Here is a 24,267-nt window from a genome sequence, read left to right on the forward strand (position 1 = left end):
AATGGGGATCGTGGAACATACTTTTTGTACATTTTTAATATCTCCAGAGTTGGTTAATCAAATGGCAGAATGAATAAACTATGGCTATTCTACTTACATTTGATAGTGTTCTTATTATGAATGTTTGCAATGTGGTTATTCATTTGATTTTTTTTCTGTGGTTGATGTGTAGTCCATTCTTCAGCCAAGAGGTGGCACTGAAGTCTTGCTAAAAATGTTTGATGAAGTCTAATGTTAAAAAACCTCAAAGCTCATATAGTTGAGTGAAGTTGAACTGCCACCAAGAGAAGAGTATTGCCAGTATTTTATCAATACTTATCAGTACCTATGTTTAATATTTGTTCTGATTAATCACCTGTCCAGCCAAACTATCCAAAGAGTGATTTAAACACACATAGTTAGAACAGCTTCTTAAAGTGGTTCATCTGGCTCTAAAATGGTAAGATGGTGAAAACCGTGCATGTGTCTGTTCAGAAATGACTGCTTGACAGAGACAGGAAAGCCTCTTAGGAATCAGACCTTTACAAATCACTCTTATCCCTACAATCTGAGTAGCCAAAGGTCCATTTCAGTTGAGACCTTCCCTCCAAGTGGTCCAGATACTTTGAGATTCATCATTCCCACCTGGATCTGAAAGGAACAGATTGACAATGTTCATTTTTGGTAATACATGCTTTGCAGATACTTAAAAGTCACATCAGTGACTTGCATGAAGAGTAGGTACAAGGTGGTACACACATTTGACTTTGCTATAATTTAAAACGGTCTTTTTCATATGAAGAAAATCTTGTTTTGGACTTATGAAGTCGTTAAGTGTCTGAGTGGCTGAGGGACAAATTTAGTTGCTGTGGATTGGTTGTACACTGTCATTCTGTCTTACTTTTTCGCCTGCTCAGTGTAAAGAATTTGAGCAACCTCTGTCTGTAGGCAATATCATACACATCAAAGCACACTGCAGAAATTTAATGCTGTAAAAAAGTGTGTGCAGTAAAAATCTACTGCACTCTGCTGCACTGACTCTTGGAAGACATGTTGTAGTATGTAAGATCAAACATCAAGATAAACTGACATGATGCAGAATGTCAAATTCACATCATTAGTCTAAATTGTACCGACAGCACTGTTTTGCCTTTGAATGTGGATGATGTACAGTACAATGTGACATGACAATGTGTATCTTATTGCTGATTGAGCATGGTGTTCAAAGCAGTACTGGCTCTGCTGTGACAAGGAATGTTTTATTTCCTTAGCAGAAACCTTTGTCCAAGATGACTTACATAGTACATGCATTTCTACATATAATACATTTATGCAACTGGCTATTTGCTGTAGCTTCTCAGGACTTTGCCCAAAGTTACAATTTCAGTGAACCACCTGGGATTCAAACCTCCAGTGTTTTCACCATGAGCTCATTTGTGCTAGCAAGAACGTCAGTAATGACAACGGGTGGAGGATGGTGGTGTTAACAAGCAGGAAGGTTTATGGTGATTGTGGAGTTCCTCTCTTAACCTCAGTGCTGAATTTGGCACTGAACATTGGATTTGGGGTAATTAAATCTGATTGTCCCTTGAATGTGTGTGTGTGTGTGTGTGTGTATGTGCAAATGTCCATGTATGTCTTTCATGAACGGCAAAATAAGTTGTGCAGTGCAGCACCCCTGGGAAAGTTTTTCAGCAAAGCGTGTTGTTTCCAACACTGAGTGGTGGATAATGGTTGCCATTTCTGGGTCTCCTTTGAAGTTCTATCACAAGGATTTAGTCCATAATACATAATCCACCCTCTCGGTGAATAAATTCATGGCAATGACTCATTCGCTTATGTTGTGAATTCTATGCCGCCGATAGCTAGTAAAACTGAGAAGCTGGAAATTATTGCAAAGGCTGCTGGACAGCATTTCAACATTCCAGAGTTGTCTGAGGTATTGTCAAGCAACCCCCTCATCACGGGCTTTTACAGGCTGACATTGCCGTTAATCTTATTTCAGTCAGAGGTACACAGTGTCGGGCATACTCTAGTCATAGCTGTGTGGTTTTGCTGCATGGTGTTGCCACACCTGGCTGCTTCAGGGCTCTGGAGTGTCACAGGGAGAACTGATGGGGGTGATGGGACTATGTGGCATAGTCGTGGAGCTACACTTACAAGCAGAGAATTGCAGGGTCAAATCCTGGGTGAGACACTGCTTCTCTATCCTTAGGTAATGGAAGCAACCTGTTGTAAAAATGAGCATTACGTAAAAATAAGCTGTGTATGTTGCCCTCGATAAGAATGTCTGTTTAGCAAATACAACTAATGCAACTGGAAAATCGTCTAGCTTGATATGGGCTGTCTTTAATGTTTGAAATGGGCTATGGCTCCCTTTCATTTCACTGCTAAACAAGGTTGGCAGTTTGTGTGCCCAATTATATTAAATATCTGATTCAGATTCTGGTACAGGAAGTGGCAGGCATGACCTTTTATAATAGCACGCGATAATAAAACCACCTGAGCAGATGTTGTTTGACTCTTCTTTACAGCCAACAGTACAATATCTAATCATGATTTTAATTGCACCTCACACCTTGACCTTTGATTGGCCTAAATCATGGCAGGGCTGAGAAATGAGCATATTTGAGAAATACCTGAGATAATGTGAGAAGGATGTCACACACGGAGAGATAACAATTTTGAGACTTAAAAAATTGATCTTATGATGGATCTTTCCCTGAAAATACTTTCAGAAAAAATGGGAAATTAAAGTGATTCTCCATTCAGACTGACTGCTCTGCCGTATGTATTACTTGCCTTCACCACACCCATGGCAACATGACAAGGAAGTTATGATTTGCATTGTGAGCGGAGTGTATCTTTACAAAGTTATCTTTGAAGATCTTCTTTTATCTGACCGGTCATAAATTTGCAACATTCACATGCACGAAGGTATCACATAAAGAGTTTAGAGTCCAGATGTTCACTTTTACAGAACCTTTTCCAAAAGTTGTGTGCCTTGTGTTCAACGTTCATTAAAAGATGTTATAAACGCTGGCCATTGCTCTTAGATGCACACATATGTTGAACAACATAACTTTTGTACATGAATCTATTTATTGTATAAAGCTGAAAAACAGGTTGCTAGACACATGTCTGCTAGTCTACACAAAGCGGGGTGTCACCACAAGTGGCATTTGGGCCTTCCTAAGCGTCCACAAAGCCAGAATGGGCATTCTCCCTGTGAGACCACAACCAGGAAAGAAAATTCTACAGACCACTGATGAGGATTACAAGTGTATTTTCTTTCTTTCTTGTTTTTCGTTATTTCAAGATTGCAAAAATTATAAATAGTGAATGAATGAATGAATGAATGAATGATTGTGCTATAGATACAGAAATCCATAAATATGAGTCCTTAGCATTTCTGTGATGGAAAGGGTGTGCTGTGCAAGGCTGGGTGGGCATGAGGACGATGACTGAAGGACTGATGTTTGCACATGTTCACTGCAGAGCTAAAATGCCCTTGGTTTATTCTTCAAACATGTGGTTTCCACACAGTGCCTATAATTAGCTAATGATTCAACATTTCTCATTATGCTATGATGACAAAATATCTATACAATATACAAGTGAAAACAAGGTTTGAAAAAAAAACACCAACGAGAAAACATGTTGAAAATGACCTGCTTTTAACAGAATAGTTATATATTCAATGGAAAGGACATCTAGTGGGTTGTAAAAATATTTCCCCATAAATATGTATGTATCCTCCACAGTATAGATGACACTTACAGGAGAACTAAGGTGATTCTGACCAGGGCAGAGCGAAACAACACTACACAGAGGCCCTACAGGGTTTATCCCCCAGAACTGATTACTCATTCTGAAAAATGTATTTGTAAGAGGCTTTAATTGCTCAGGGTTATGTGGGATGCATTCTTTTGTCTCTGTGTATGTGTGTGTATGTGTGTGTATACAACGACAGCTGCCCATTGCATACACACTCCATTTGTTCTATTTCCAGAAACAGAAACATTGTGTTTAGGGAGTGCAAATCAGTGGCTAGGAACTGAACATGCAACTGGAAGGTTGAAGTTTTTAATTCCAGGTGAGCCACTGTTGTGGTGCCCTTCAGCAAGAAATGCTAAAGTTAGTGTCAACCTGTTTAAATTGATTTAAAAATGTAAAGTATCATGGATGAAGGGGTCTGCTAAGCAAATATAGTACATTACGTAAAGCACTGTGGGACTGCCATTCAGCACTGAATGGATGTAGTCTCCTTTTCTGAAATGGAATGGTTTAAGATGCACGGTTGCTGGTTATTCAGGTTATTGGTAATATGATAGGAAACAGTGTTGCTTTCTGTGCATCATTTGAACACATAAACTAGTCAATGTTGTACCAATTCTCTTTTACATATGCAAAGCACAAGTGGTATAATATTCACTTCTCACACACCTCCATTCTGTGCGCGTTGCTGTTCCCTTTGTCTATCTTCCTTCCTATAAAGCACAATACAGAGTTTCCAAGTTATCCCCTGCCAATATACAAAAGCCCCCATGGTTGTAGTTAAAGACTTCAGTCCTGTCTGTAACAGTAGTGCTGACATGTTGATAATCTGGAGGAGTTTATTTTCTGATGGTGTTATCGTACTTCAGTACAGGTCAGCCCACCAGTACATCTTTCCCTGGTTTTGCAAACCAGCTCCTTCAAATGGAGTATCACCACCACCCGCCTCCTACAATTGTCACACAGTTACCCATCTAATGGAGGAGTTATTTTTTAATGTCTCCATGTAAAACAGAAATTCTACCAAACACCATTTTCATATATGTCTTCATAGACCACGTATCAGCATCTATATTGCTAAAAACCTCATATGTATACTGAATACATTCAGTTTAATATTAAATAAATTAATAGACAAAATATTACTTCCATGTGAACCATTTAAAATCTCACGGTAGCATAGTGTCCAAGATCCGATTGTTTTCCTTCGATTCTCATGCGAGACTAGCTGTAGAACAATCTGTGTCAAAATTGTTCCAGCTCCAAATAATGATCCATGTAAAGCACAACCGACAGGACGCTATCAGATTTCAGGTTTTCATTCTTTACTGTCTTGTATACAATATCTTCTTCTCAGTTCGCATTCCACCCGAAAAGTGGTCGGAGGGGTTTGACTGGTCAGCGGAAGCTCTCTTGTCCCGTAGTCGAATCGTTTCCTCCATAAAAGTTGTTATTCTCGGGAAGTGTCGCCCGGATTTTGCGTTTTTCCTTAAAACGGCCAGAACGCGATATTCTCAGGTTCCGTCGACAAGTTTTCTCATTAAACATCGGTTCAAGCTGTGAGTCGTCATAGGTTTCATCACTGATTAGACGGGAGTTGTCCTGCGAGTCTGTGGGGGGTTTAGTGACAGTAGACGTGGTATTGTTTGCAGAAGGTTGAGTCTCCGGACCAGACTCTAGCTGGACCGTTGCCGGATCTCTGGAACTTGAACTGCCTTTCTTTCGAGTTGTAAAGGCTCTCCACCAAGGGCTTCTCTCTGCCATTTCGCTGAAGCTCTAGGGTAGACGATTCCTCCCTTTAACAAAGATACAAAACAATAAATACAAATCACCACCAACAACAACAAAAACAAGTACGTAAGTAAGTAGGCTATGTAAGTAAGTAAGTAAGTAAGTAATAATAATAATAATAATAATAATAATAATAATAATAATAATAATAATAATAACGCTTACACTTCAAATTCAAGTACTTAATGTTCTGAGGACAACTGAAAACTCTCCTGAATATAAAGCCGTTTTACTTAAGGTGCTCTATAATAATCACTATCATTCAATCAAATGAAATCAGTGAAGTATTTATCTTCAACGTGCAACAAAAGCGCGAGGAATACAACCCGTGAATTTTGATTCAAGCTTCAGGAATGCGCCCGGCATCTGTCAGGAGACACTCACCTGGTATGACTTAGGTCTTATGTCACTCGTTCTCCAGATCATGCAACTTCTTAAAAACAAGTCCACTTTTAGTGTATAATTTGTTAAGCCATGTTTTGCGAAGTCCTCCTCAATGATCCCTTCACCTGAAACTGCCAACAGTTCTTCCTCGTGGAGCCGTAGAGAGGGAGATGAAATAAGCACTTGTTTCTAAATCCAAAGCCAACCTGGCCTTAAAGGTGAGGAGCTGCTTGTATGCTCCGTTCGGCTCAAACGTGTTATTCCCCGGAGCGCATAATTCTCGGTGAGAAGTACTCCCGATGAAAGGAGTGGATCCTATTTAGTCGACCGGCAGCATTCTTGACTCTACACTCCAATTGGCAGATCGCGCACCTGTTCGTTTTCTTATTGGTTCACACTCAGCGCTTGCACAGGTCATTCAGGTGAGCTGCAGTCAGGTAAGACTGCTGTGGGAGAGGGCGGGCGGTTACCTGGAAACGTGCTACAAGGCTCTTGCGACATTGAAACAATGTATTGAGAGGGCGCACACCTTAACACTTAAAATAGGATTCAGGCGTACGCCACCGTACAGAATGTTCATGCTTATATTGCAATTACGTTTACTTAAATAGCACCCGTCACGTCAAAATGTTATGCCTATTTTATGCAGCTGACGCTCATGAAGGAGGAAATAGTGACGGACGAAGTCCCTATAAAAAAAGCTTCGTGCTCTGCTCAAAGGTTACCAGAACTGTACAAGTATTATTAATCACATCAGACCATCACAAAACACGCTGATTTGTAACACTTCGGTTATTTTTCACAGATACTATTTCCACATCATCAAAATTAGATTTAGTTTCTTCATCTCTACTTTGACATTTCCCACAGTATATAATACTCTATCATTAATTACAGAATTACAGCATTACCTTGAAACAGACTTTCAGTCTTTTTTTTTTTTTTTTTACTACCAACAACCTCTGGCTTTACTATAGAGTAGAGATACAGCTTTTAGTTTTGCCCAGCAACAACTGATTTGAGTTACTATTTGCATCCAGTACTCTAGCCTCAAACCTCTCCCCAGAGCCAGAAAACAAAAAAGATAAATTACAGTGTTCCTTATTGAAGACAGACATTTTTTGCAAAGTCTGGATTCAGATTATTTTCATTTGAACACACAGACACTTTACAAATTATAACTTTTTCACCTTTAATAAATTCAGTCAACATTTGATAAACCACAATCCAATTTGCATTCTTCACAAAAAATACTTTTCATACATTGATTTTTGTAGAAAGGAATTGCATTAGTATAACAAACATTTGAAAACATTGAGGAAAGACAAGCCTTGAAATGAATGGTACTTTCTATTGTGTGTGTGTGTGTGTATGTGTGTGTGTGTGTGTGTTTGTGTGCGTGCGCGCAATATTTCTGTTTCAGAGCACAACTGATGGAAAAGGCACCCACATGCAGCTGCTCTCTATGATTAACACAGAAATGTATGAAATTTGATTGAAAACGGTTCCTAATTTCACTTTACAGATAGCTTGTATATTTCAAGTAATCACATTTTATGTGATCAAATAGAGTTCTTCTAACCTCGAAGAATGTATTCTCTCTTGCTACATTACATTACTAGTAACCACAACATCAGTTAAATAATTCCTTTTTTGTTATTTTCCTTTCCACATGAGCAACGTACCATGGAGTAGATCAACTGTAGGGATTACACCCCACATCTCTGTCAGCATTAAAACTCCTAAAAACAATTTAAACATTTAGACATTTTATAAAGCACAAACCTCAGCATTTAAAATGTCTTAATAGCGTGTTTCTTAGAGCAGTAAAGAAATAAGATTTTGAACCAAATATATTAAATGCATGGAACAAACAAATTTGGCTGATTTAGCTACTTTTAATGTCTGACAAAAGCTATGCTGTAGAAATTCACTGCAGTACATTCCAGGTGTACTGCAGTATTGTTAGCGACAACAGATTCATTTGGCAGACAAACTGAGAGCTTGCAACTTATTTATCCCAAAATGCAGTGCACTATATATGGCCTAGGTAAACACTCCTTCCCAGACCTGACTTTTTTCACTGATTGAATTTTTCTAGAATAAACTTTTTTTGCTATTAAAATAAATTTGTATAAACACGAAACAGAAAAAAGAAACAGTTGTCATATTAGCTATTTAAATGTTTGATAGGTGCACATTTGATGTCCCTAACAGACAATCAACTATTTACATTGTAAAAATGTACACACTTTACACAGAAAAATGATGACCTGAATGTGTTTCTTTTTTTACAAGCCAATTGATTTCAGTCCAAAGAAGAAAAAGTGCTTTGCATCTCCAGAGTTTCAACCATCATCCTTAGTTACTGCACAGCATGTGATTGTGCTAAAAATGCAATCACTATTTTCCAGCTTTTACCTGCATCCTCTCGTGAAGGTTTTCCATAAAAGTGCACACATGTGCTTGAATTGCTGGTCAAGTCGGTCACACGTGCCATGTGGAATGTGGTAGTGCATCATGGTTGGTTTCTTGCAATGATGTTAAGTCTATAGATGAAGGAGAGCGAGTCACCACTGACTTTTACAGTCTCAAGAGAGGTCACCCACGACGATTTCTTTAAGAGGAGATGGACTGGCATCTGATATTTCTTGCTGTCACAGTCATGTCTATAAGACAGAAGCACCATGGTCTGCAAAACTGCAGCAGCATAACAGGTCCTCATTCTGGGGGTACAATTTCACTGTGACCTCTGTATCCTCCATCCAGGGATTCAATCTTCAGAGCCACTAACATGTCCTCATCAAGGAAATACATCTAAAGGCTTTAATTCAGGGACTTTCGGGGTTCTCCGGGACTATCCTTTAAAACAAGATGTCTTCGTGCTCAATCAAGAGCTGAACAATCAGTTTCTGATAGCGCATGTCATTCAGGGTTGCCAGAGTGTTCTGGTCAGGCGGTTGCATTAACGTTGGTCCAAACACAATGCCCAGGTTTTCAGCATTCATAAAGTTATCCTTTTCAAACAAAGTTACCCTGAGGGAGGAAGGGAAGGAGACAGTGGGAGAGAAACATGGTTAGAAACAGGAAAGGGACTTGCAACAACTCCTGCAGAATTGAATGTGTTTCTAAAACAGTGTATAGACAGTGATGAGCCCCGGACAGAGAGGTGCAGTAGTGCTGGCCTCACCTCTTCAAGTGCGTCATCAGGTAGCGCAGAGTCTCATAGTGGGCTGGCGGGAGCAGCAGTAAACCCTCATGGATTGCCTCCAGTCTGGCTTCTGGATTTGTCATTTCTGCAACAGGAAATATACTACAACACTTTACCACACCAATGGCCACATACACACTGGGTTTTAGATCACACACACATGCTTTGTAATATTTTACTGTGGGCACCATATTGTACTACACATACATACTCAAGACACACGGGCACACAAACAGATAAACACAGAGTCACTTTCTGTTTAGTGAGTAAAGGATAAATCACTGCATGACATTGATGAAGCTGCGGTAGCAAAAGGAAAAAGACATTCTTTGTTCTCATTAAAGGGCACTCCATTGTCACATGTTTGTTTGCTGATATTTTGTAAGTACAAAACAAAGACACTGAATACTAAAAGGTAGTTTTACTGCGCATGTTCTTAAACCTTGAAGAAGCCATTTTGGTGCAAGGGCGCTCTCAATACATCACAGCCTATTGAAGGAAAAAGTGTGCAACCTTTTTCTTTTTTATTTCATTCCTCTCATGATGAAACATACAGTAAGCAAAACCAGAAAGGCATTCTGAGCTCTCATTGTCCTGTTTCAGTGTGTCGTGAAATTGTCGTACTTGCGGCTTGTATGAACTTTGAGTACACGTCATACGTGATGACGGGGATGGGCAGGTCACGCAGGTAGAGTTTCAGGGCTCCGGCAATAGTGTTTATGTCTGCATACACACTGGCACTGATGTCTGCCTTGTCTCCATCTGTGGGAGCACACACCGGAGTCATATGAGTGATCAGTATTGTCTATAGCACACACACACACACGTGTGCCTGTATCCCCAAGTTTGTCTCTTTTAATGTTAAGTGTTGAGCAGAGAAGCAGTGGATATTACTTTTAAGCCTTCAGTATGACCTGTCTGAAGACATGCAAACAATGAAGCTAGAGCACTGCTTAATGAAGGCAACACTACTACTACTACAACTACTACTACTACTAATAACAATAACAAAAATCAGAGAGTCATTTGACACCCACCTCGATCAAAGGCCAGCTTTACGTCCTCAATGTCCTCTGTGAACCCAGACACCCTGTAGAGGCCCTCTGACTTCAGCCCTGTAATGCAGGCCACTTTTAGGGTAACACCTCCACACCCACTCCAGATCCATACGGGGAGGACGACACTCAGTATCGCTACTACACACTCCCCGCATGACACCCTTCAGAGGAACTAAGTGTTCCCTTCACAATTTCTAGGTTCAATTGCTTTTTACAGCATTCATATTTACAGGCACCACATTACATCAATAAGCAACAAAGACATTATTTGTTTCATCCAATTCAATGCTTGAGGGGGTCAGATCAATTATAGCACTTCATTATTTATCTGAGACACAAAGACAGGTTTGTACATCAGGCATCTCGATACAGTGGGGGAAATGTTATAATGCTCATGTGCGCTGTTGAGTGGATGTGTCTACAGTGCTTTTCAGTGTCCTAGGCTCAAGAAATAAAAAGAAAAAAAGGAACAGATAGAACAGGCACAGGTTCCAGGGCAAATGATGTAATATCATGGGAAAAATGTGATGGAACATATCAAGTCTATTGTAAAACTCATACTACCTGACACAGTGAATGTTCACTGACACTGCAGACACAGGCATTGATGTGGGACAGTGTCTGAGAACTGGGCTTGCAATTGGAAGGTTATAGCGCTGACCTTTGGAGGGGAACAGCTGTTATACTATTGAGGAAGTTAACCTTCTAAATACCTAAACAAATGACTAATATGGACAATATAAATATCAAATATCTTAAATGTGCCCTGACTGCTACTTACTGCAGTCTGCCTTACTGCTAAGTAATGCAATTTAAATTATGTTATTTGCCATGTGTATGAGGCTAGTTGAATTGAACTGAATTAATTATATTGTTTCCCACTGTACCTCTCTGCTCTATCTCCCGGATGCACATGTCCACCACCATGGGGCGCTGTGTGTTGTGGGCCTTGACCAGCGTTGTGAGGTCACAGCTGAAGACCTTCTTTATCCTGCGCAGGTCTGGTTGGCAGTCGCTGGGCACCAGCTTGGAGCACTGCTTGTGTACATTAAGCCCGCAATCTACAACCACACAGAAATGGAAAGAGTAAGAACTTAATCCACAGTCTGAATAAGCACAAACCAGTACTCAACCCAGAGTCTGAGACAGACAAGAAACGCACTAATTAGAACTACCGAGAGTCTGAAACAAAATGAAGAAACACTCAACTTGCCACACTGAGAATACATTAACAAACATTCAACACACACTGTTATACCCTTGGACAAGGTACTTAACCCACAGTTGCCTCATCAAATATTTGGCTATATAAATGGATAACTTGTAAAAACTGTAACCCATATAAGTCACTCTGGGTAAGAATGTCTGCTAAATGTCAATAATGTAATGTAATGTAGCTAAGAAGCAAGAAGCCATAAACACACACATTGAGACAGCTTGAAAGTGAAATCAATTCACAGATGACGTAAATGCTACATGCAGTCTGTGGCAGCACAACTCGGCCCACAATCCAAAATGACGTGAATGAGGCCTCAACTAGCAGGAATGGGAATTAAATTGAGTCCCGTCCTCTTGTTTCTGTCTCCTGGCTGTGACACTCCTGGATTGTAGAGAGATGCACACACTGTGATTGATTGCAGTGGCTGTGTGTCAGAGGTGTTGTTGTTTCAGTCTCAGTGCGCTGGGGGGTGGGGTGGGAGTGGGGGGGTGGTGGGGGGGTGGGGCTGTTTCTGTCATTTCACCCTTGGTGAGGGAGGAGAGAGAGCACAGAGACTCTGGGAGTTACTGTACTCCTGGAATGTGGGTTGGGGTTGCCCACCTGCATACCTGAGGAATTCCCTGCCTGACTGAGACAACAGGGGGATCATTTATCATAGCCAGCCGTATGTTTACAATGCGGAATTCACTGTTCATAGGAGAGTCGTATTCTCAATGGAACTGAGTGTCTACAATCCTCAACATTCTTTAGGACAGAGAGGGAGAGAGTTTTCTGTGAGAGTGTGAGTTCTCCCTCTGCTTCTGTTACTCAGGCACAGTGGGGAAAACTGTTGGGTGAGGTGGGGGGAAGGGGGGATTGTTCATGCCCCATCCTGACTCCTAATCTGCACGGGGTGTCTGGTGACATCAGTGTACCCCTGAGGCCAGAGTGATTGGTTACAGTCTACAATTGCACAGCAATGGCTTCACAAAGACTGCTCTGTTTAGGGGAGAAAATGCTGAATAACACCCTAAGAACTTAAATGTCACAGGAGAGAGTTTGTTCACTGCATCTTCTATTTGGAAATGGGCTAATTGGGCTCTTTCGTCCCCACTGAAGGTGATCTGAATGAATCCCGCGTTTTGCAGGTGAATGGTGTAGTATTAGTGAGTTCCCATTTTTATTGATCATCTGAGATAATCATTACTTTATTGTGTCTCAGTAGTGCTTTGGAGGGACAGTCTGTCAGGCCTGTTTAGCCCAATGTGTCTTGGGAATCTACTGAGAGGGATAAATACAGTTTCAGTGAAAAAATAAAGCCCATGGAAAGTGTTTGTTTGGAAGTATTAAGCTTCTATAAATTAGCATTGGAAGTGCCATTCACTGCCTGGGAGTTCATGTTTACTTTTTTTAATCTTTGCAAGAAAACTTAATGTGATGCCCAAAACAGATACACAATACGCGTCCACTCCGATAACTGTGAGGTAAGCAACTTATTGTTTTTTCAGAGAATGACCTTGGAGTCCCTTCAAGTCGAGCAGCACACAGTTCTACTGAATTCACAGTAAAGGGGCTTTCAGCGGAAATAAAGGAGTGTTCTGTGATGCTGGCAGTGTCCAGGCTCTGTTGATGTATGAGCATTCTAATGCAACGGGGTGTGTCTCCATTCACACGCAGTTTCTCTCTCTCACACAGACACACACAGACACACACACACACACATACACACAGAGTTAAATATAGCCAACACCCGATGGAGGAGCAAAACTGGTTCCTACCAGCTGTCAGAAAGGAATGCTATATACCCACATTTCAGACTCCTTCAAAGTACCGATTTACATACTGAGCTGTTTCCGGCTCTTCAGTTGAACTGCAGTTCAGAGCAGGTTCTGGACTGCAGACCCTGTCTTTGGCTATTTGACCAGAATCAGTTCTACAGCATTAACTCTGAACTGCAGGTTGTTAAAAAACCCCATAATCAGTAACTTTGGTTGACTGGTGCAGCAGGATTACACAAATTGTCCGAAATAGGGGAATGTCAGTCCAACAGTCCATGTGATAATTTTTTCCAATGATCACAACTTGGATGGATAGGTAGTGTTGGCGATGTTTGCTTATAAATCACAACTCTTTTTGTACCATCAATAAATAGGTTATCCTGCATTGAGGGCTTTGAGGGGAGGTGTTGGCACAAATTACAGTGCTAACCTAAATGAGCAGATTTACATAATCTTAAAACCAGTCAATGCACCCCCGTCCAAAAGAAAAGAAAAAAAAGATGCATGATCCGCACTTGATTGTTCAGTTACTGAAAAAACTGTGTGGATCTGTATCACCTGATATGACTTTTGAGGATTATCTCTGCAAGCATTTGTTAGCTGTAATTGAGATTTCATTAAGAAATGCTGAGGGATCCCCGGAATTAATCCCGGGCCGGCTACAGAGGGTAGGTGAGGAAGGCAGAGTCTGCACTGTACTGCTGTATATTACTGTTCTCTTGAGAGGAGCAAAAGTGTGTTACCTGAGCAGCGGACGCCCTGGGCAATCAGCCCCCACATGAAGTTGGCACAGTATTCACACCAGTGTGGCCCTCGAAAGGTGTGCACCTGCGGGAGAGACGAGAGAGCTGTGACACAGGGGACAAGAGGCCACGCAAAGCCAGCCTCACTCACGTGCGGTGCTGTCACACGAACAGCCAAAGCTGTGCCTGAGCAAATCAGAATCAGCGGTCAGGTTCTGATTGCTATGTCTTCTGTACACATCGCTAAACTAAATTCACAGTCCTCTTTCTACAAGACAATGTTATGGTTCCTGTGTGTCTGCTGTCTGTGTGGCAACATTGGGGGTGCCCTTTGCAATCCACAGTGCTGCAATCAATATTCTTTTGCAGATAACATTACACAACTTCAAGCATAAATCAGGCTTTTCCCCTTCACTGAACCCCTGACTGAACAAGGGTGAGCCTTTTTCATTTGTTTTTTCAAAGATTTTAGAGAAAGCCGCATTCATTCATCACAACATGAGCTACTTCACCAATGACAGGCCACACTAAAGACTAACACTCAAACATGTGTGTAGGCAGATAGGTTGGCAGATAATTTATTTCTGGGAGGAGTGTTGTGGGGAGAGTAGGGGGAGTTCAGTGTGTTCCTACCTGGAGGGTGGACAGTTTGTACAGAATGAGATAAGTAGCCACAAAATGCACTGATGGAAAGGTGTACCTATAAAGCCACAGATGACGCCTGACAGTATAATGGGAGAGGAATCTTGTCACATTCCGAACAGAGAGAAATCTCGTCAGTCAGGGAGAGAGTACGATTCTCTGATGGACAAATACTGTATGGCGGGTGGAGCCTCATGCTGAGAAAAAGAATTTTATATGCAAGCCAGATTAAAGGATTTACAGTAATGTGTCTGGCAGCAGGGTTTTCTGCCTACGCTGAAAATCTGTGCCAGCCTCACGAATGTGCACCCCACCAACACACACACACACACAGAAATGGCAAATCAGAGTGCTATCTTTTAAGTAGATACTGTGGTCTTATGATTTCCATATAACCATATGGTGTGTTTTAATGAGTAGGTGGAACAACTTCTAGGCTTATGCACTTTCAAGAACATTTGTTGATATCTGTGATGTACATTAAATTAGGTTAGTGTAGCTTAAGTGAACTGGAGAAGCATATGTTATAAACATGAATAAACCGAAATAATTTATTCACCTTTGTACAAGAGATACCTGTATAAGCAGCAGATTAGACGGTGGTATAAGATATGAAAAAAGCAGAGTTTGAACCCCACACTTGGGTTGATGTGCAGCTTTGCTTTCTTTAAATATTTACACCAATCACTACGGCCTGAAAGTTAGTATTAGTGGAGGGTTGGTCGAAACTTGAGAAACAATGGCAAGAATGCGTCTGAAAGAAGGTAGTGAGGGATTGCTTCATGTAGTGTCCTGCAATTACACACGTGCACACGTGCACACACGCACACACATACACACACACACAAACTACTGTCCTGCAATTACACACGTGCACACACGCACACGCAAACACACACACACACACAACTACAGTCAACTACAGTCTATTGTGTCAGCTAACCACAGCCATAAATTCATACAAGCAAAAGCATCTCCCTACAGTAGAAATACGGGCTTGCAGGATTAGTCTTCCCAGCTGGACATTACATAGAATGGGAAGGAAACTAATTTCTCTTGTATGAATATACCAGCAAAATAATGTCAGCTGCCCTTGAAGTGTGAAGCCTATGACACAGGTGTCATTGTGCCAGACTTTATGGCAAGTCTGCCCAGTTTGTGGATTAGTTACACGGTCAAACAGGCTCATCCCATAAATAAGACTCACTGAAAGAAGCTGCAGGCATGCAGACAGGCAGAACATTCTTGATTGGACCAGCTCACCCAGCCAGCATGCATTTGATAGAGACATAGACAATGTCTGTAGGAATGCTTGGTCCTCTGTCTTACAGATCGGCGACCAAGTCTATTAACTCATGCTGAAGAATGTTTTGTTTAAACATGATGAAGGATGGTTTAATAGACATGAGTCTGTCCAGGACTACTGACTATAAGGTTAATGGCAGTTCATCTTACAGTGATCACCTGACATTTCATCAAATCTGAAAAAAGACTTACACTTTTTGGAAAAAAGTGTCTAAGAATTAGAATACGAATCCCATTTTAGACAAGTCCCAAGTCCCATTGTCCAAGTCAATAGTCCTCACAAGGCAGTTTTACAAATGCTTGGCATTTTCAAATGTCTTCCCTGTGATTTATGTCTCACAGAGTGACTCTGGATTTCTTTTTCATTATTTTTGGCTAGTACTGGAAATGCTGGACAGTCAAAGGTTGAACTGATTAAACTAAACAGGACACAGAAACCCCGAATACCACATTCCCTGCAGTTTACCTCAACAGAAACTGTACGCACTGCACACTGGCAAGAACTGTATAAGCTGTATACAGAAACTATGTGTACTATATACAGCAGTCTAAACACACAGAATTCTGAGCAAACACAGTTACCTTAGATTGGTTGTACAGTACAAACCCAGGACATGCATATAATACTCATGCCTCTCACACAACACTAAAATGGCACTCACTGAGTACCCACTCAGTACTCCCTTAGTACACCCAGTGTTTACACAGCGCTCCCTCAGTGCTCATACACTACTAAGCCTGTACTAACACAGTCCTTGCACAGTTCTCACACAGTTACCCTCCTCACAGACACACTTTTGTAAATGGCAGCTCACCTTGAAGTTGTGCGCCTTCTCATAGGTGCACTGTTTCTCCCCGTCCTTCAGGGCGGTCCGTTTCACCAGCGGAGAGGAGATCTGCGGACAGTTCAAGAGCTTTAGGGGTTTCCACAGCAACGTCCCCGTGCTCCCCAGCTTCACCCGCAGGGCCAGGGCCAGGAGCTCCTGACGCCTGCGGTCCCGTTTGGCCCGGTGGGGCGTCAGGTCCCGGCCGGGCTGGCTCTCGGGCGGCGGAGGCGGCGGATCGGGCTCCCACAGGGACTCCATCTCCTCGGCGGAGCCGTGCAGGCTGGGAAGATGCGGACTGACAAGGCGGCGCCGGCAAGAGCCCACCAGCGAGGCAGCAGCTGCGAGCGGGGGCCACTGACCGGCAGGAGGGTGGCTCTGCATCTGAATGCAGCAGCAGCAGGCGGCCCAGGGGCTGGAGTGTGCCTCAGACAATAGCCCCCATTCAGACACCCAGAGGTTAGAGAGAGGAGCAGGGGGCTAGGGGGCCGGCTGTCAGGCTCTGCTCCGCACGGCTCAGCGGCTTTCTAAAGCGGGATCAGTTCTGCTTGGCCTCTCTCAAAAGCAAAGAGCACACTCCCCTTCCAGGCTGCTAAATCCAGATCCACACTACCTCCAGCCTGCTGTATCTCTAGACCCACACTCCCTCTGGCCCACTGCCTACAGACCAGCAGACCCACCCCATCTCCAGCCTGCCCCCGCCAATCACTCTACCTCCACACCCACTGCACATTGGGACGATCTGCTCAGAATTGCGGGGGGTAGGAGTGAGGATTACAGACAAAATCCCAGCTCAAAGAGTAATCCCACAGTGTGCTAATCTCTAGCACATCTCAGAAAAAAAGCACATTCGTAGTCCCGTGGACCCATAAATCAATGCTCCTGAGGCAGCGGGGGGCTGTTGCTGGGTCTGTTCACTACAACTCCTCTCCTAATATTTAGTGAGGTGACTGAAGGAACGCCTTTACTCCCAAATGTCACAGAAGCCGGCTCATCACCAGGACATTAGAGATGCAAGGTGATGGAGCGGAAAAGATCTCACAAGTAAAGCAGCAAATGTAAACTTCACCCAGGAGTAACAGAAACAGTGGTGTCATAAACCATAAACTAGTGACAACTACTATAGATTATTAAATCACTGGGAATTGTTTTCAGTGAAGCGGAAACTGAACAGTTAAATGTATGACCTGTTTTTTTGTCTTGCAATAAATATCAGCTCATGCACACAAAGCCACATTTAAACTAGCAGCTAACAGAACCAACGTGTTCATATAATCAAAGGTGTGCAGGATGGAGGGGAGAATATTGGAGGAGAGAGAGATGAGAGGGAAGAAATAGAGGAGTGGAGGAAGGATACACTCTCTTCTCCATAGCCTCAGAGATTATTGTGTAGCTGAGAGAGAAGCTGAAGTCTGTTCAGAGCTCTGACTCACACAGTTTGAAATTAATAAGGCAAAAATGTAAAACCGATGCTGTTTGTACTGCAGAGATTTTGGCTTGACCTAAAAAGTGAAATTTCACAGCTCCTTGGGGCAACAAGAGGTACTGCCCTGACGGGTCAGCAGAAACTGGACAGGGTGTGAATTCCTGTTATTGGCCAGCATGACACTGGTACCATAACAGAGGCAGGAGGGTTGACACATTAAAGACGTCCTCCTCCACCCCACTAGTCCTGCTATCCAAGGAGGGAGAGAGGAAGAAGAGGGGGTGGATGAGGGTTTGAATATGAGAAAAAGGGGGGGGGGGGGGGGGGGGGTGAGAAAGTGTGTGTGAGAGAGGGATGTGCTCTTTGTCCCAGGGCAGATGGCTTCTTGTGTCCTACAGAAGGACCAGGAAGGAAAGCACAAAAGCGAGCTGAACAAAGGACTCTTTTGGACTCGGCTCTTTTCTGTGCTTTGAAGCTTTTTATACCACGGCGCAGTATAATGGGAAAGCAGGAGGGCAGAGCCGAACAGACACCGTGGGGGCCTGACTGTGCAAAACTGTGGGTACTTTGACATGAGGTGGACAGCCCAGACTCAAAACAGTGGACTCATCGCAGTACCCTTCACATTGACTGGTAAATAACTATACTGTACTGTCTGCTTCTAAAATTTATGACATGCCAAAAATTACAGGAAATTTAACATGAAACTCACCTGGAAACCACACTGCATATTTGGCAATGCAACACGATTGAGCAGAGCTTGGAATGTCTTGAGTCAAATCTATATTGTGTCCATATTTCATTTACAAAATCAACAAGATAAAATTATTGATCACCGTAAATGGTTCAAAGTCCTAGAATCAAATTCTTACATTGTTCTAATGGAAAAGGGCTTCATAAATGTGTACCAGTCCAATGGACTCTGAATGTTTTGAGTTTGAGCATGCTGTAAATGATGCAGGTACAGGTTACAATCTATTCCACTCATCATGCCAACCGGCATCATACTCAAAACCATGCCAAAATCTGAGAGGCAACAAGTTGCTTGACACATGACGCTGTTTCTCAAGGAATAGGGCAGTCTTGTGGACACTATGGCAACTACACCTGAACAAAGTGGGTGAGGCGTGTGAACTGAGAAAGTACAGACAAGGCTGCTGAACAGGTAGAGTCAGCTACCAAATCCTCTCTTACAGTAAGAGGCATCAAGGCACACAATGCCACATACCTGCGGCAACACACAACATCTACTCAATCAGGCTACACAATGAGCCTCAACACACAGGAACTCCAACAGACTGCTTCCATTGTTCCCTTGTGTGCAGCAATATATACATTACTCAAGGGATCAATGGAAATGTCTAGTATAAAACGAAGTTCTTGTGTGGATGTGTGTGCATGTTATCATCTAGAGGATGTGGTGTTACCCTCATGTCTTTGATCAGATGGTCAAATGCGTGGACATGCACTCATGTCTCTCTGTCTCTCTCACTGCGTTATTCAAAGCACAAAATAATCTGTACTGTAATCTGCATCTGTGCTGTCATATTTGTGCTGTTGGCAGGATAGCGCCTATGCTGGTATTTCTGAGTTGTACATTTTGTGACTGTGGTTAGGTTGTTCTATTTGCAGTGGCGATGACACACTTTGTCTTTGCTCTTTTTATGAGATGATGCCTTTGTTTGTTGTTGTTGATGACTGTTGTGCTTGTTCTGTGAGGACTGTTGTGTTTGCAGTGAGAAGGCTGTTGTGTTTGTGATTTGAGGGCTGTTGCATTTGTGCTGTGATCTCTTCCCAGATGATGTTTATATTATTTTGCCAATTAATCCTTTTGGCAGTCTTCACATTCTCCCTGTCTGTCTATCTCTGTCTCTCTCTGTGCATGTGTATTGTGTGTGACTGTGTGTGTATAGATTAATGTGCATGTATGTGTGTATATGTGTGTTTAAAAACTCATTATGTGTAAGGGCCTCTGTAAGACTGAGTATGTGACTGAAATGAGTGCCAATCACACTAGTCAGCGATGACTCAGTGAAACTCTCAGCTATGCCGCACAGGTGAAGTGCCAGGGAGTTCCACAGAAACTCCATTCACTCTTCCTTTTCTCCAGACAGAAACCTCACGGCAATCACCTGGGAATCACCAAAACAATGCTCATGTTTCCATGGCAACTATCACGAGTACACATCTCCCCAAGTGAAGTGATCCAGCTGTATAAACAACATTATATAACAGGGAGGATTACTTTTCAGCATAATTTTTAGCATAAGGGATTTTTTATGAACTCCATGAAGTACATGGAGGTTTATATTCCAGATTTTGACAGATAAGCACATGAGATTTCATTGAGTATACAGATGTTTATTATTATTTATGTAAGCACTGTGTAACTGTATGTACTGTAAGTAAAGGAAAATTGCAAGTAAAAAGGGAAACAAACATTGTTATGCATGGTTTGTATAGTACCATCATAATTATTCATACTGCTGAATGAATAGGAACAAAACCATTCTATAAAATAAGAAAATGTACATTTTTGAAAAATTTTCTGCCTAAAATATAAAATGTTTAACAACATCTTAACAACATTCCACAACCCCAGTCAAATTTTTCACAAATAGTGGATTTCTATTTCTGTTTGGGGTATGAATAAAAATTGAGTACATTACAAACCAGTCTTTGTGCTAGGTCTAAATTTAAGTTTGAAGTTAGGGTTATAAACAGACTTATTTGTCAGGAGCAATGCTGGGCTTATTTGATTAGCATATTTAATAATATAAACCCCATCACTCACAACACTTAAAATCTTTGACATATTTCTACTCAAGGCATTGCACAACACAACTAATATGCAGACCTAACTGAAACTAAAATTACGATCTAGTATCCCAAAATTAAATGGGGCGATTCTTTCCAGACTGAGAAGTAAGCATCCCATAATTACTATCTGGACAGACTACAGTAACATTGCATTCAGTGAGTAATACCATAATCTGACCACTAGGGTGCAGCCAGCACATGGCTGCCAAAGTCAGTCATATTACAGAGCTAATTCTAAGACACTGTTTACAAGATGGAGGACATAATAATTTGTCTTTCATCCAAAGGGGGCTTTGGAAATGATTTGCTAATAGAGTCTGTGGAGTGAGGGAACGTTTTGCATAAAAGCCAAAAGGTAATGATGGAACAGGTGGTAGGCAGTGTGTTGCTGCATTTCCTGTGTTACTGCTTACATGTTCCTGGACCTCTGGTCATATTATTTTTTAAGTCACACTGTGGAAAATAGTTGATTGCCTGAGCAATACTTTGTTAAATAAGCATGTAAGAAGAATAATTCAAGCAGGCTCTAAATTCTCCAGTGTTGTGAAAAATGTCAATACAATCTATACTGTCAATACTATAAGATCTTGCAACAAAATTCACTTCTTAGACGTGAAATATTTGTTTCTAATACTATTTTAAATAATATTTTGATATATCTCTGTTGTTGACTGGACTTGCTCACTGGTAATAAGAAAGACCATGAAAATGTCTCTGACCTTCTCCATCACATAGCAGGCTTGGATTGATGCAGGCATAATTGGCTTAGTCACATAAAATTTACTGATGTGTCCTGGAAATTGTATTACTTTCTTTTATTTAGTGCGATACTTTCTGTCTTAATGAATAGAAAGAGGTGGTCTAATTTGTTCCTTTTTTCCGATGGCCTCTAAAAGAAGTTCCTGTGAATTTAAGTGTATTGCGGAGCTGCTGCCCATGGGAGACAGCTTTTTTATTAGCCTTATTTATTTACTGGCAGATGCCCTTATCCTGGGTGACTTGCTCGGCTTACGTTTTCACTTATTATCCATTTGTGCAGACATTTACCGGAGCAATTCAGGTCAATTACCTTTCTGAAGGGTACATGAGCAACTCCCCACCTGGGATTTAAACTTGCCACTTTCTGGTTACAGGCCAAGTTCCTTAATAGCCATGTCAATAATTCTGACTAAATAATGCTACAGCCTGAGACCTCAGCTCTTTACTAGTGCCAAGCAGCATTCACATTTCCCTGTTCTCTGCTCTCCAGAAGGTAGTATTGTCTTGACCACTTTCCCACACTGCTGCCCCGTACGGCACCACCATGCACACGGTTAAGGTTAACAACATCAGAGGGAAGGTCAATATGTGCACAATGTTGGAAATGTGAAGAAAAAAATTACTTGGTCTGCCTTCTATTTGGTGGAGAACTGTTAGAGGACTCTTTTTAAAACTCCCAATACTAAATTTTTCATTATATTATGTCATTACACTATTTTAGAGTTAGATTTTAGTTAACATTACTGCACAATTTAGTCCACATTAAAAAAAATCATACATCTGGATATTAACTGAAACAGTTCAGATTGAGTACCTTGTGCAAGTATTTAACTGCAATGCCTGGAATCTGAACCCACATCTTTCTGGTTACAAGTGCATTTCTCTAAGCGCTGCATCAAACTGTCTCCCATTGTAGTGAGGCTACTGCAGTCAAATGCAAATTTTCAGTGAAATTTTCCAGTAGAATGCATTTAATTTGCATCCAGTTCAATCCCTGCTTTGGCTGATACCAGCCCCCCTGACTGTCCCAGCTATTTCTTCACACAAATTGCCCCTCTCTATTGCCAGAAGTGTCACTGTCCTACACCTGCCACAGATGAGGTGTCTGAAGTGCTCCTCACCTTGTCGTCCCGCTGGAACGTGACCCTCCTGGATTCGGGTCGTCCTCGGCCCAGTCTGTGCGTCACCTTGTCCCTCAGCAGGGACGTGTAGCCCACGTGCTCATAGATGGGGTTGGTGGTCATCTTGGAGATATATTCTGCAGCCTTGGTCTCAATGTATAGCGTGATCAGGGCATCCGTAACCAGGTCGTGGATCGACTCGAACCTCTTCTCCCCGACAAAATGCTTGCCATCGTAGAAGAGTCTGTAGTTGAGGGTTTGATTTGCAAACCTGAAGACAGAAAAACATCAAGCTAGTGAGCACCCCAATGTCTCATGTATCTGTATGTGTCTGTCTATTTACCCAGCAGGGACAGTTATCATTGCAGCCCAATACTCAACAGTCAGGAGCATGTGATAAATATTTGCGCAGTTGGCGGCTTTAGACACAGCAGTATCAGTGCAGAGCAGAGACAAAGCTTTGTGGGAACATTCTCCTCCAAGATGCCTGCACTAAAGAAATTTCAACAGATGCACACCTTCCTGAAGACTTAAGCTAGAGGACAATGTGTTATAGTGCAGCAGGTACAGTGTGTGTATTGGGGAGGGCAATACCTCAAAGCCAGCGTGTAGGTGCCTGGCTGCCTCTGGCTCTCTCGAATGAGGTAACCCCCTTCAGCCCCTCCCAATAACTCATCTGCACGCTCCCGGGAAATCATGGCATGGAACCTGAGAGAAAACATTCACTTATTAGATCGGAGAAATCTCACTCCATTTTTCTTTTGGATCCCTTGAGCTTTTTAGCTCTTTCTCTTTCACCCAAACATGCATACACATACAGAACACATAAATTGTACCTTCAACCACACTAAAGACTAGCTATACATCACACCCACTCACACTAACAGTAGACAGATTATATTTAAAAACAATAAACCGAAAGATAATATGATATGCCATCTTATACTCACTCTCTGCCGTAGTACTTTGGTCTGTTCTCCATCTGAAATTAAAGAAAATTTAACTGACAGATCATGTTTAGCTATAATATTCTGCTCAGCGCACAGTGACACTCTGCAAACCTTGCGAATCCTAAGGTGAGAATGTCCTCTGAAGCTTTAGTTTACTATGAGGATCTTAAGACAAAGAAGATATATCCCACTGACTGACAGTCAGTTTTCCATACTAACCTCCTGAGGACAAGTGATCCTCTTGGGCCGAGGTGCTTCCTGCTGCAGCTGGTACACTGTGCAATGCAAACAATGACACACTAACTTACACACTCTTCAGTACAAGCAAGGACACAATAACTGACACAATGTTCAATACAAGCAAGGACACACCAACTTGCACACTGTTCAATACAAACAAGGACACTAACTTACACACTGTTCAATATAAACAAGGACATACTAACTTACACACTGTTCAATACAATCAAGAACACACTAACTTACACATTGTTCAATACA

The 24,267-nt window shown here is 41.9% G+C and overlaps 1 protein-coding gene across 2 annotated transcripts in view; it reads right to left on the reverse strand.

The window, feature by feature from the left end:
- Positions 1 to 8,130: 8,130 nt before the first annotated feature.
- Positions 8,131 to 24,267, reverse strand: part of chn2 (chimerin 2) — a 31,895-nt gene continuing 15,758 nt past the window's right edge. For both annotated transcript variants that reach the window (XM_036538840.1, XM_036538841.1), the window contains exons 3-13: positions 23,986 to 24,041; positions 23,767 to 23,798; positions 23,411 to 23,524; positions 22,817 to 23,087; positions 16,682 to 16,762; positions 13,920 to 14,004; positions 11,088 to 11,261; positions 10,180 to 10,257; positions 9,767 to 9,904; positions 9,122 to 9,227; positions 8,131 to 8,967 (exon numbers count right to left, since the gene is read on the reverse strand). In XM_036538840.1, coding sequence (XP_036394733.1) covers positions 8,796 to 8,967; positions 9,122 to 9,227; positions 9,767 to 9,904; positions 10,180 to 10,257; positions 11,088 to 11,261; positions 13,920 to 14,004; positions 16,682 to 16,762; positions 22,817 to 23,087; positions 23,411 to 23,524; positions 23,767 to 23,798; positions 23,986 to 24,041 — 1,307 coding nt within the window. In that variant the 3' untranslated portion in view covers positions 8,131 to 8,795. The remainder of the gene's footprint in view (positions 8,968 to 9,121; positions 9,228 to 9,766; positions 9,905 to 10,179; positions 10,258 to 11,087; positions 11,262 to 13,919; positions 14,005 to 16,681; positions 16,763 to 22,816; positions 23,088 to 23,410; positions 23,525 to 23,766; positions 23,799 to 23,985; positions 24,042 to 24,267) is intronic.

Source organism: Megalops cyprinoides, chromosome 10, assembly GCF_013368585.1.
Source record: "Megalops cyprinoides isolate fMegCyp1 chromosome 10, fMegCyp1.pri, whole genome shotgun sequence".
Classification (NCBI taxonomy): domain Eukaryota; kingdom Metazoa; phylum Chordata; class Actinopteri; order Elopiformes; family Megalopidae; genus Megalops; species Megalops cyprinoides.